The following is a 14,278-nucleotide window of genomic DNA, read 5'->3' on the forward strand; positions in this document are numbered from 1 at the left end:
ATTAAATCAGATCGAACTGAACATAAGGAAAGCTGGAGACAATCGCCTGCGCTGCTGTCCACATAAGGAAGCTTGGGGGACTTTTGCTCTACAACAATACCTACATTGGAAAGTGAACCCGGCGGATTCCCCGCCTCCCTTTTTAGCAAACACCACGTTTGCAGCTGCCCCATCCTGTGGTCCCTTGAGGCTCGCAAGGGAAGCTGGTAGCAAGATCAGGGCAGGAAAAACACAGGACCTTGGATGGCTCCCAGTGGGTCCTCCTGCTGCCTGGAACTCTCTCCTGCAAGGATAATGGGAGGATGTTGTCTCATCAGGGAGCTAAAGCCGGCCAAAGTCATATGTAGGCTGACAAGACTTACACCTCTCGGAGGGGCTGCCCAGACTGTTAATGGGCCTGCACCCAATTTTGTGGTCTTGGAGTTACTCAAGGGTGGGGAGACAGAGGTTCTGCCGGGGGCTCGTCCTGAGCCAGAGGATGGTGGCAGGGCTGTGTCCTCTTGCCGACAGGGCCCTGAATAAGGCACTGACCGTCCTACCCCAAGGACGCCGCCTGCGCCTCGTCCTCATCAGAATGCTCCGCTGCACACTGGAAGGTCTAAGGGCTGGCTGAGACAGGGCAGTAGCCTTCCAGGGCGCTTAGGGCAGCCTCTCTCAGGTTGTCCTGTTTTATCCTCACAACCCACCTCAACCTTGTGAAGCGGGGTAGGCTTAGAGGGGGTGACTGGTCCCAGGTCACCCGGCGAGCTTCCTAGCTAGGATTTGAACCTGGGCTCCCCCGATTCAAGTTTTACCTTCTACCCACTGCACTGCCTCTGGCACTGCATCCCTTTCAGATACACCTCAGGAAACTCACACCAGGCAGCAGACTTGGCTCCAGATACCAGATTCCACACGGAACTGCACTGTAATATGTAGGCCAGGGGTAGGTAACTTTCTACCCTCCAGACGTTTTGGAATACAACTCCCATAAGCCCCAGTCAATGGTCAGGGATTATGGGACTAGTAGTCTGAACATCTGGGGAGAGCACCAGGTTGCTAATATCACACTTTTCTTAAGCACTCAAGGTATTTCACTAACACTTGCGCCTCAGTGATACAACAGCCCAGGACAGAAGGATCCTGTTATATCATCATCACCCCCATCTTACAGACTTATGTACAGCCCCGGCCAGCTTCACACGGGTTGGAATGGCCCTTTGTTTGATACAGCAAAGCCTTCACGCAAACGTACCCACCTGCCAGGGTTGGACGTAGTGTGCCTGCCCCATTTGAGTGAAGCCATGCCTGTTGGCGCCCCTAGGCATGGCCCCTGCCATGGTGCGCCCCTGGAGTCCCTAAGGGAAGGGTCCACTTTCCTGACGGGGGTCTGCCCCACTGCAAGGGGGAGGAGGCAGGCATACAAGTCTGTCCCTCAGTCTCCTAATCTCCCCCAGCTTCAAAATGTCTGCACTGCAAAGCTATGCACTGGTTAGGGATATCTGCCACCTAGTGTCTGAAGATGCTACTGCAGGCTTCAACCATATGGACACATTTACATTAATTAAAATTAATCAATGTGTTTTGGAAACAAAATCACCTTGAGCTGAACACCCCTAAGGCCCCATTAGTACGCACGCCAAGTTTCAGGACTCTAAGCATCATGGTCTTGGCACTGATGGACGGGCAGACACACGTCCTCCTTTATTATTATAGGTGGGGAGCGGGCAAACTGAGATGAAGGGATGTTAGCTTGTCTAAAGCCACCAAGGAAGTGGGTGGCTTTAGACCAGGGCTTCCAAGCTCAGACTTCTAGAAGCAGAGCCACCATCTGAAGGGCAAAATTACAATTACTATCCGATCAGGAGAACAGCTTGGACCCACCGCCAGCATCGCCCTGGCTCAGAAACAGCAACGGCTCTCTCGCCATTTCCCTCAAACCATCCTTGGGGTTTTACACACCTGCCCTTCCAACAGCTGGAGGGCGGGCTGTGCGGGTTGCACTGGTGGAGATCTAAAACCACGTGCTAATAAGCCTCTTGATAAGTTAATTACTTCTCTTCTGCACTGGGCTCTGTTCAGCCCCGGGACAATTATAATTACCAGATGTTCCAAGAGGATTCAAAGACTCAGTGCAATATTTCCAACGTACAGCAAAAAACAAAAAACAAAAACCTGGCTTCCCTGGCAAATTCTGGTGTTCTGGGGGTTAATTCCAGTGCTTCGTCCCTAGGATTGCGCTGGGAGGGTAGACGCACAGGGGAGCAAGGGAGCACTCAAAACAGCAACTGCTTAGATAAATCACACACACACACACACACATCAAACAGGAGGCTGGTAATTTTAAAACTACCATGTGAAAACTCAGCTGCCTTTGCTTCCCTTCCAGCCAACACCACAACGCCCCACTTGTCACTAGGGCCTGTGTCGGGGTTTCTCCCCAGCCAGGCAATCTTCCACATCCTTCACAACAGTGGCACCAACTTTGGCCATCAAACAGTGAGGGCTGGTTCAGACTTACACAGTCACAACCAGTCCCCGAGACAGCAAGCGCTAACCTGCCTGTGTGAACGGCGCATCCCAGGTATGATGCCACATACCGGACTTCCCGATCCCTGCTGAAGCACTTGGCAGCAACCTGCTTGGATGCTCAGCGGCCCGTCACCCGGGATGCAACGGTGCGTGTGTCTGCCAGGCCCGAATCTCAGGCCGGATCAACGGAAGGGCTCCTTCACACAGCGCACAAACGATGGACTTCACTTCCGCAAGACGTAGTGATGGCCGCCAGCTCTGATGGCTCTAGAAGGGGGTTGGACGAATTCGTAGATAACGGCTACCAGTACCCATGGCTGCCAGTCCTGATGGCTGTGTGCTACCTCCAGTCTCATAGGCACTATGCCTATGCACACCAGTGGCTGGGGAACATGGGCGGGAGGGAGCTGCTGCACTCCTGTCCTGCCTGTGGGCTCCTGGTCGACAGCTGGTTGGCCCCTGTGGGAACAGAACGCTGGACGAGAGGGGCCCCGGGCCTGATCCAGCAGGGCTCTTCTGACGTTCTTAATGTCACACCTCAGCGGTTGGAATATTTGCGCACCCTCTGTCACTGGAAGGGGCCAGAAGGTCACAGGTTTTAGCCAGTTATAGAACTCCTTTAAAAAGAGAAAGAGCACGGAAGCTTTTTGTCTGTTTTCTTTTTCATTTCACAATTACAAAAGCAAAAAATCTAGGCGGCTGCAATTTGGGGTTAGGGTGGGGTGGCTGCATACTCATCACCAAAAAGGGACAGCAATTTGCAGATTTATATATATACATGGAAATAATAAACTATTATTCAAATAGAGATACAAGACATCTCCCCACAGTGGAGCAGACGGACTTGTGACCCGTGTGCCTGATCGGCCTGCTGCCCGGGCAGTGGCTGGTCTTGTGTCATACCTTTATTTTTTGCCTGTTTGTATTTCTACACTTGCATTGTTTTTTATTCTGTATGCTGCCTTGAGAGGGTTTTACCTTAAAGGTGACCTAAACATAATGCTCACTAAAGTAAAATAAATGGTTGAGGGGCAGCTCTGAGACCTCTGTTGCTCTGTGCCCTTGTGGTTCTTTGGCTTTAAACCAGACTCGGACTGGGGAGCCCATCAAATAGAGGTCAGCTCCAAATAGAGGACTGTCCTCTGCCAGCTCTCCCAAGTAGAGGACCGTGCTCTGTAAAGTAGGGCACCTGGCTGCCCTGTTAGGGGCAGGGTGTTCTACATCACAGAAGCTACATATAAAATGAGGCCAAGAAACTTTTTAGAGTTTAAAACCCTTTTCACAAATCTCCACAAAGAGAGTGGAGGAAGGGCTGCCGTACTGCGGCTATTATAGGACAGCGCAGCTTTTGCTCAGTCTGCCACAGATGCTGTTGCTTCTATGCTCAGCGGGCGACAGGCCGGGGCTGTGCTGAGCTTCAAAGGCGCAGAGGCTCTTTCCGTCTCAGGCTTGCCCCTCCCTGCTCGCGGCATGTCCAGCCTTGGGGACGGCCTGGGGCACTGGGGAGCCAAGCGTGGCATGAGCAGAGGCACGCAGGGCCGGCCCCCCAGGCCATTCAGCAGAGGTCTGCACAATCCGACTCCGAAGGTTGCGGGGGGGCTAGTCCTTAAGGGCACTTTGCCAATTCGCAACCCCCACCCCCACCCACAGTCACTTCTGGGGAAACTTAAGAGTGCATCGTCAGCTGACTGTGCGTGCAACAGATTGGCAAAGATGTTTGAGTCACTTCAATTTGCCATTGTCTTTCCCACATCTTCACAATGTCGTTTTTCTTTGTCTGTTTGTTTGGATGTTTTATTTTATTTAACCCCCACCTTTCTACCAGGAAATGGCACTCAAGGCAGCTAACCGCAATAAAAGACAACATTTAAAATGCAAACATAATTAAAACAATCACAGAGCAATTAAACACACAATTAAGAAACACGACAATGAGAGATGAGAAACAGCACCCATCCCAACAGACCAGCTTATACGCCAAAGGCCTGCCGGGATAAAGGTCAAGAGCCAGGGAGCAGCCACCAAAAAGGCCCCCTCTCACATGCCTCTGATGGCAGCGGGACCAAGAGAAGCCCCCCCCCCCCCCCCCCGCAGAAGATCAAAGATCGGTTCAGCTTAATGTTGAAGACCGGTGCCCCAAGGAAAGAAACAGAAACCCTGGCAGACTGAGGAGTGAATTTGTTGAAACACACACACACACACATCAAGAGGCTCTTTTGAGTTTATGGTCTGTCTGTTAAGAGGACGAGTTAAGTCAAGAGACTTTCTGGGCAATCCTGCGATCACAGAACTTAATCTGCTTAGAGGTCGGCCGCTGCTGCTGCTTGAAGAAAGGAGCCAAGAAAGTCAATCCAGGCAGACGTTAAGTGCTTCTTAGTGCCTTTCCGCTGAGCTTCCATTTTGAGAAGCCAAGTTTGGTCAAAACAGCCTGGGCTGTTCTCTGCAGGTGCAGCCTCCAGAACAGATGTTTCCAGCTCAAAATACTCAAACATCCGGAAGTCCCCCCCTTTTAAAAAATGACTCAATTACGCATTCCTGTGTTTGTTCAACTGTGCAAATGCAAGAGCTCTCTCCATGTTTCACTGCACTGCAAGGGCTCTTCATTACTCAAGGACACTTGTCTATTCAATGTATTATTCCACCTTCCCATTGGCAGCTTCAAACACAGTCTAATGTCGGGGACCTCAAAGAGTCAGGGTTGTTTATACTCTCAGTCAAGGTAACCCAAATTGCACACCAGGAAAAGCCGCATTTTGCAGCCTGGAGAGCTTTATGCAAACACATGAATTGGTAATTTCCAAACTGCATGCTGCAAAGAGAACTGCTAGGCATGCTAGGAGAAATAAATTAAATCATTCAAGGAGCTGTGAGCCCAAAGTCATTAAAAGTGCCATAAGACCCAAGCACCCACCCACTGTCAAGGAGGCTGCCTGCTGTCTCTCTACATGATTTTGTGATCTGCCTTTGCTTCCTTCCAGTCTCTGAGGGTAGGTAATTCTGCCACATCTCCACCCTCGATCATTCCCAATGCAAAGGGGAAGCAGAACTATTCACCCTCAGAGGGTGCCCATGGTGTCTCTGTGTGAATTATTGCCCCAGCCTGGCATTCTTTCAATTCAGAGGCACACCCAGATCAATGACTCACACAGGAACGCAGAGTCCAGGGGCTCCTCGGAGAGTTATTCTGATTCTTGCACATTCTAAAAATAAACTATTTGGGCTGCAAGAGTAAAGCATGCCTCTACGTTTAATTCGGGGGTGGGGAGTACACCTTGGCCATCCAAGTTTGGAAATCACTCTCCCAATAATGGATGCCTCTTATTTCAACACACACACACACACAGGAGAGAAAAGACAGCACAATCCTAGAACATTTGGGGTTTACCAGAAACCCTGGTTCCTTAGGATATCAGAGGCATTTCTGATCCCAACCAAAGCCCACAGAACACGCACAGAGCCTGAACCGTTTAGGAATTTTCCAGCCGGCAACCCTCAATCGTCGCTTAACAATTGGCTGCATTCAGCAATGAATGGGCCCTGCCTGGGCCTTCTGGGCCGTCTTTGCCATAGCAAAGGGAGGCGGACAGAACATGGAGCATTTTGGTCTCCTTCCTCTGCTCCAGCAAGCCAGCGAAAGCCGCCTCTCTCCAAGGAGATCCGGAGAGCTGTTTGCACTGCCGGCAGATGGGCCGTGGTGGATGGGGGGCAGAAGCATGCTCTGTTTGCCCTCCCTTGCCGTTTCCAACTCACAACATTATGCCGCTCCATTCCCACTTTCCTCCCCCTTACACAAACACGCAGACAGGCAGGGAGGCAGGCAGGCACAGATCCACCTAGGAAATGGAAAAGTCCACACAGGTACCACATCATGATGCACTTTACACTTCTCCTCCCCACTTAAAAACATGGGACAAACCAGGGCTCGAACGGAGATGTCTACTGCACATGTACGTGCCAAGTGTCTTCGTTTTGTGGCACCTTAAAGCGCGGGGTCCCAGAACCATTTTCAGCAAAAAGGTCGAATTCTGTCTCAGAGACACTTCTGGGGACTGCATTCCAGTGGTGGGTGGGCCTGAAGGCAATGGAGGGGGGGCAAAAATACCAAAAACACCGGCCTATTTTAGCTTCAAGCCCTTGCTGCCAGTAACTCAGCCTTAGGAGAAGCATTTCAACCTTTGAGAATGGGTCGGCACAAAAGCCAGAAAAGCCCCAAATGACTGGCGGTCAGGGGAAAGGGGGAGGAGCTAGGAGAGGTGGGCACGGCCATCTGGGGAAGCCAAGAGGGCTGGATTTGGCCCCCAAGCCTAAAGTTCGGTGCCCCCGCCAAAGAAGACCAAGGACCTGACTATGGCAGCAGCTGTCATGGACTGCAACCCACATTATCAGATGCATGAAGCGTGGTCCCTGCGTGTGCGTGTGAGCCTGTAACTCGGAACAGCACTTCATGCATCTGGGAAGAGGCATTCCGCCAAAGCTTCTGCCATAATAAACTAGCGAGTCTTTAAGGCTCCATAAGACTCTCCACCACTTTGCCACAGTCAGCAGACACCGGACTCCTGGGGAGCCTCTTCGTGTGAGAAGGCATGGCTGACACCAGGATGCAAGGCAGGGGGCTGATACGGCGCAAGACACGAGGGGCCCCGAAACACTCATCTCAGGAGGAACCGCCCCCCTACTCCTTCTTTGCCTCAAGCCCAGGGTCTGGGGCTGTGCGTGTGTGTGCGTATCCTGCACCAGTCAAAACCAAATTCCATCACCTGTGGCAATTTCTGCAACTGGAGGCCTTCTGCACGATGCAGTTGCAGAAGTCGTCAAGGGGAGGGGCAAGCCCGCTAGGGCTCCCCGGATCGCCACACCCCTTCCCTCCCTCTCACATCATACTAGAAGCCGGCGGGGACATCCCATGAAGCTGAGTGGTGGGAGATTCAAGGCAGAGCAAAGGAAGGATTTCTTCACATGAGTATGGAATTCACTACCACCAGATGCAGTGATGGCCATCAATTTGGGCAGCTTTAAAAGGGGGCTGGACAAATTCCTGGAGGAGAAGGCTATCAATGGCTACTAGTCCTGATGGCTATGTGCTACCTCCAGGACAAGAGGCAGCGAGCCTATGTACACCCATTGCTGGGGAACATGGGCGGGAGGGTGCTGTTGCACTCATGTCCTGCTTGTGGGTTTCCCATGGGCAGCTGGTTGGCTGCTGTGGGAAGGGAATGCTGGACTGGATGGGCCCTCGGTCTGTTCCAGTAAGGCTCTTCCAATGTTCTTAAGGAGCTATGCTGGGCACTACAGCGTGCCCCCTCACCCCACCCCAACTGCCTCCTCATCACTCAAAAACGTATTTGGCCACACCTCAGACTTCAGATCCCAACAGGGACTGTCTGCCCTTTCTCAATGACATCTGAGATTTTTTTCAGGAATTCCGAACACAAGGCCAAATTCTGTGCTGCATTTGTGTGGAAATGTGTGCACACCCTGGTTCTTGCTTGCAGCTTCCTGACCCAAACCACTGTGCTTCAGGGACAAGGGTTCTCCTTCACTCAAAGCAAAACAGCCCTTGGGACAAGGCACCTCTGCACATGGGTGTGCCCAGCACGCACACCTCTATCCATGAATGCATCCAGAGAGAAAACGTTTGAAAGAACTACTGCAGAGGCCGGCAGCAGCCAGGAAAAACAGCCACCAAGCCATGTGGCTCCATCACTGGGCCGTTAAACGGTGAGCATCTTGATTTTTCTGCTGACTCGTGACTCAACCAACCTCCTCTTCCAGGTTTTTATAGCAAGATCCCTCCATGTCCATCATTCTGAACTGCAGAGTCATTAAAACGCATCTTTTAAAAACATTCCTGGCAAGTTCAAAAGCAGAGTCAAACAGAGGGGGGAGACGGAAAGAAGAGCCCTCTCTGCTAAGTTTACATGTACTCTGAATTATAGCTCCCTGGAAGAGAAACCATGAGTGTTTAACTTAAGGAGTCGCCGAAAATTGTGTTTAGCTCCCTTTTCCAGTTCTTCACTATCACCAAGAGCCCTGGAGGATTGAGTCCATATTTATATACACATCTCATTATGCCAGGCTCCGGCAAATTAAAGAGCCTGCGACAGCACCCGCTTTTATGTTTCTGCCGTCATTAGCCAAAGGCTTCTGGCCTATGTCGCCATTCCGCATAATGCACGGAGAGGTTAATATGCTCAGCCCTGCGGCTACGAGTCTGTCATGTGCACAGCTAAGGTTAAAGAGTTTATTTTTTCCGCCTTGCCCCACTACGAACAGATGCACAAGGGGCCAAACTACACCAGACGGAGAGCAGCCAGGCTTCTTTCCATCTGCCAGTTCACGCATATGCAGCAGCCTCCCCCAAGCTTGTGCCCTCCAGATGTTTTAGACTTCAACTCCCATCAGCCCCAACCACCATGGGCAATGGCCAGGACTGCTGGGAGTTGTAGTCCAAAACATCTGGAGAGTGCCAGGTTGGGGGAGGCTGGCATACAGTATGAAGCCAGAGTGGCGGGAGCCCTTTGTGAGCACCAAGGATGGGATGTGTGGGCAAGGGAGGCGGAACCCCCCTCCTCCCGTGTGCCCCCTGTGCTTTGGGCACTTCTGTCCCCAGCCCAGTTCAGCTACCAGAAGTGAGCAACGAGAAGGGGGGAGAGGATGAACTTTAGGAAGGGAGGCTCTGTTCCCCTCCCCCCCCACCTCTTTTTATGTCAAAATTAGACCCCTGCTCCACCCCTTTTGTATATCAGGGGCATGGGGCCAAATCCTGCCCTCCTGGGATCCTGACCCAACCCTTCAGGGTTCCCCAGAATACCAGCACAGTGCACCTGAAAGCTCTTCCTGCCAGTAAATCAGCCTTAGGAGAAGCATTTTGGCCTTTTAGAATGGGGGAAACAGATGTGCAAAGTCCAGGAAACCACCAACGCCTGGTGGCCGGGGGGCAGAGCCAGGGGAAGGGGGCACGGCCATCTGTGGAACCCTAGAGGGGCGGATGGGGGCCTCGGGTGAGCCAGATTTGGTCGCCGGGCCTGAAGTTCTGCACCCCTGTTCTATAGTCAGCACCACCAGTTCAACTGCGAGACTAAATAGCCGGTTAAAAATTCTTTGAAACAAAACTGCAGTGTGGTTTTGACTCCAGAAGCCAGGGCAGGCGAAGCTATCGCAGAGTCCGTCGACACAGAGTCCAGCGTCAACCGAGAGCTTCCACAAGGGTCACCGGGCGCTCCGGGGGCGATCCCTGGTGTGAGAACAGGTACAACTACACCAGAACGCTCCGGCTTTCACCCACAAAATTCTTCCTAGCTCTCTTCTAGCGAATCTCCAAAGTTGTTTCCCTCTTTTATTTATTTATATTTATTCATTGCACTTCTATACCACCCCATAGCTGAAGCTCTCAGGGCAGTTTACAAAAGTTAAAACATTAAAACACAATATACAAAGTTTAAAAGCCATTTACATAAAAGCATACAGACAATATATACAAACAACATATAACTAAAAACAACTTCCAACTAAAAACAATCGAACAAAAAATAAAAATCCAACAATAAAACAACACAGCTTAAAGCAATACCACTTAAAAACAGTTTACAAAAGTCAGCTAAAGGAACCAGAGTTCTCAACAGGGAAGGCCTGCCGGGGAATAACAGAGTCTTTAAAGCCTGCTTAAAAACCTTCAAAGAGGTCAGCAGGCGATTTCAACCAGCAGGTCATTCCACAACTGAGGGACGGCAAAGGAAAAAGTCCTCCTGCATTTGGCTGCCAAACTCATTGCATCAGCCTTTTGGGGGAGGAGAGAGGACAAAAATAAACCTCTTTAAAAGTGACACTTAAACATAACATCTCTTGCCTGGCATGGAGCACTTACTGTGCGACTAAATGATGATGCAAATCCAGGCTCTGCGGACAAAATTTTCCAAGATGGCAAAAGGGCCGAGTTCAAAAGTGCACCCTCGTCTTTGCAAATTCAGAGCCCTCTGCAAAGAAGGCCTGTGTGCAAGCAATGATTTGCACAGGACCCCTTACATGCACAGGCATGCATGTGCCTTTGACCTCTGGGCATCGGAATGAAGGGCTCCCTTTGCTGTCCACAAAACAGCTTGCAGCTGGGGGTGGAGTGGAAGAGGCATTCAGGCCTTCTGTGGGCCCGTGGCTTCCCAGCCTACTCTCCCCGCTCTGTTATCAGAGGCAGCAAAGACTTGAAAAGCTGATAGAGTGCCTACTCCATGGAAATAGGTGTGTGTGTGGGGGTAGGAAGTGGTGACCATTTCTTTAGCTGAAGAGACAAACGCACTACAATCTGACTTCCCATTGCACATAGTTAACTAGAGCTCTGCTTGATTCCAGCAACAGAAGATAGCTGAATTCTGTGATCTGTATCAGCTTGCGTAAATGATACGATTTACATGTATTTCCCGAGTCTGCATAATTGACCCTGCTTTTGCTAATCAAGGGCCAGGGCACTGTGCTATGCAAGGACTGAAACCTCACTGTGGAGCACCGCGGAGCGCCCCCCTCCACTCCCTGGCAGTTGAAGAGAAGAGAAGCAGGGCAATTCCATTCCCTCTGCTGCGACACCAGCTGCCTTTGACTCTCCCTCAGCCATCACCCAGCCATTCCATCGGGGCCAGGAGCTGTTCCAAGTCAGCCATGAAGATGTTGGCATTTTGTGGGACCATGCAAGTGCCCATGGCAGTGCTGCTGATCTGAAGACAGAGGTTCACCCCAAAGCGGAAGCAATTGTGGGTCAGTACAAAGTCTGGTGGCTAGACAGGCTGTAGCACTGCCAGTGATGGTATTCCTAGAATACAATCATAGAATCACAGAATAGTAGGGTTGGAAGGGGCCTACAAGGCCATCGAGTCCAACCCCCTGCTCAATGCAGGAATCCAGGTCAGAGCATCCCTGACGGATGGCTGTCCAGCCTCGTCTTGAACGCCTCCGGTGTGGGAGAGCCCACCACCTCCCCAGGTAATTGGTTCCATTGTCGTGTTGCTCTAACAGTCAGGAAATTTTTCCTGATGTTCAGCCGGAATCTGGCTTCCTGATGGGTCGTAGTCCATCTTTATGGGGGACGTTGGTGCAGAGGGCCTCAGCACCCATGCTAATTAGGATGGTGGTTTCTAGGAGTATGTGAATGGAGAGTAATTTTGTCAGGAAGTCAGTGGCGTAAGGAGGCAGTGTACATTCATTGCTGGGAACATGGGCGAGAGGGTGTTATTGTACTCATGTCCTCCGTGTGGGCTTCCCACAGTGGTTGGCCACGGTGTGAACAGAATGCTGGATGAGATGGACCTTGGTCAGATCCAACACAGCTCTTCTTATGTTCTTAAGATCCACTGTCTACAGCTGAGCCCTATGATACAACCACATCTCTTCATACTCCTTGGAGTGAGACTCAAAATCTAAGGATTTAAATCAGACACTTCTCAGAATACAACACCCACCCAAATAAATAAATAAATAAATACCCGCATATCAACACGGCCAGACCGGTACACAGGAATAATCTACTACAGGACAGGCCCAGAAGAGGAAACAACAGAGTGCCACTAGTTGTCGCTTACAGTTCCTAGCTAAAACCACTCAAATGTATCAGTGATCTTCAAGCCACCTTGGACAAGGGCATTTCCTTCTCACAGGCCTTCTGTCGTAGGCCGGTGCTTCCTTACAGACTGCAGCTCGACCTAGAACAGCAACTCACCCGCAACAACAGAACGTGTGACTGAGATACAGGAAGCCTACCCAGACGCCAACTCTGTGCCCGTATCGACTCTGGCAACACTATTACAGGAGCTAATAATGCCATCCACAGCATCAGGTGTTCATCCACCCGCTCATCTTCCAATGGGATCTATGCCTCCGTTTGCCCGCAATGCCCTCCTGCACTCTACATAGGACAAACAGGCCAGTCTCACCTACACAAAAGCATAAACTGACATAAATCTGACATCAGAAATAGCAATATTCAAAAAGAGGTTGGGGGGACATTTCAACTGACCTCAAGGTGGCCATGCTTTGTTCAAGATGGAAATCATCTTGTTCAAGGAAATTCAAAGGTAGAGTTCACTGCAAAACAGCTGAACAACAATTCATGAAGAGGTTGAACTGTATCTCCTCTGGCTTGAATAAGGTCTAAGGTTTTAAATTTTTTGTTTGCATCATACTACATGTGTTATTCAGCTCACCATTGCAAGGATGTCTGTGTTATCACCCAACAACTTTGTGAAAGGCCACTGTAAATAAAGGGGTTGTTATCACTTGCTGAATGTCAGTTCCCTCTGAGGTACCTGTCCCCAGACACGTGTGCATAGACAGATCTAACTCAGGACAACATTTCATGGCTCTGGTGAATTGGGCTGCAGCTGCACGAAAGCTTCTGCCGTGATAAATTTGTTAGTCTTTCAGATACCAAAAGATTCTTAGTGGTTTTTGCTGCAACAGCCTCACACAGCAACTCCTCCTAAGATAATTCCACATTTCCAAGAATTACTCTTTTCTGAGGCAAAGAAAACAATTAATTTGCACTTGGGATGGAATTCCCACCTCATGAACAAACATAAGGAATTTGACAGTGCTGCCTTTCTGTAACTTGACACGAGGGGCTGATTTGCAAATGGCCTCTCTGGATTCCCACTTGACCCACCAGCACAAGAAGAGCCCCGACCATCCTGCATAATCTAGCAGGACAGAAAGACCCCCAAAACAATGGGAACGCACCAACAAATCCCTCCTGCTCCTTTTGGCCAGTCCCTTTATATGGCAAGACAGCCGCAAGGAAAAGCACTCTTACTTTTCCGAAATCCCGTACATCAAAGAGATCGAAGGGGTCAAATAGCTCACTGTTCCGTAAGTTGAATTTGTCGTGACACACTTTGAGGAAAGTCCGAATGTTCTTCAGGCAGAGAAACTGAAAGAAGAAAAACAAAAAGGGTTAAAGTGGCTGTAGTTATGAGATTCACGAAGGAAAGGAGAACGCACTGAAGTAACGCGGTCTTCTCCAACCTGGTGTCGTCCAGATGCTTGGACCACAACTCCCAGCATGCCCCAGCCAGCCATGCTGGGTGGGGCATGCTGGGAGTTGTGGTCCAACACATCTGGAGAGCACCAACTTGGGGGAAGGCTGAAATAAGAGATACGCATCTCCTCAGGCTGAAAGAGAGAGGGCAGCTTGTCTCCCGGCCAGTTCACAGCAGAGGAGACATCTGAACCCAGCTCACAGAGCATGCCCTTAACCACACTGCTCCGCCTGCTCTCAAGCGAAGGTCACCATCCCACTCGTGGGAGTATGCAAGTGTTAAGAAGCCACAAATCTGAACTGTGGGACTTCTTTTCACCTTGGCTTGTGGCATGACACGTGCCAACCCACAACACATTGCCTGGTTGGATTTCTTCAGTCATTGCTCCCCTCACTCGCCACGCCAAACTGCATTCCACCGCATGCCTCCCTTCTGGCCTTGCCTCTCTCATCCACCTCCCATCACACGTTAGACCAGGGGCGCAGAACCTTAGGCCCCTGGGGCTCCCCTGATGGCCACGCCCCTTCTGGCCACACCCCTTTCCCCTGGCTGTCAGTCGCTTGGTGGTTTCCTGGCTTTAGCAAAGATTTTTTTCCCCCGTCCTGAAAGTAGGGAGAGGCAGGGACATTTTGGACCAAGCCCACTCTCAAACATGGTGGCTTCTCTTTGGAATGCGAGTAATGCCCTGTTCTGTCAGACCAAGGTGCTTCTAGTCCAGCATTTGGCCTCCCCAAAAGGGGCAGCTAGATGAC

At 50.7% G+C, this 14,278-nt stretch overlaps 1 protein-coding gene across 3 annotated transcripts in view; it reads right to left on the reverse strand.

The window, feature by feature from the left end:
• The window catches only part of VAV2 (vav guanine nucleotide exchange factor 2), a 189,454-nt gene that overhangs the window by 139,557 nt on the left and 35,619 nt on the right, over nucleotides 1–14,278 (reverse strand). For all 3 annotated transcript variants that reach the window (XM_084820906.1, XM_084820903.1, XM_084820905.1), the window contains exon 2: nucleotides 13,301–13,417. In XM_084820906.1, the coding sequence (XP_084677032.1) occupies nucleotides 13,301–13,417 (117 nt within the window). The remainder of the gene's footprint in view (nucleotides 1–13,300; nucleotides 13,418–14,278) is intronic.

This window comes from Heloderma suspectum, chromosome 14 (genome assembly GCF_057233095.1).
Source record: "Heloderma suspectum isolate Gila_16-S chromosome 14, 16-S_ref, whole genome shotgun sequence".
Classification (NCBI taxonomy): Eukaryota; Metazoa; Chordata; class Lepidosauria; order Squamata; family Helodermatidae; genus Heloderma; species Heloderma suspectum.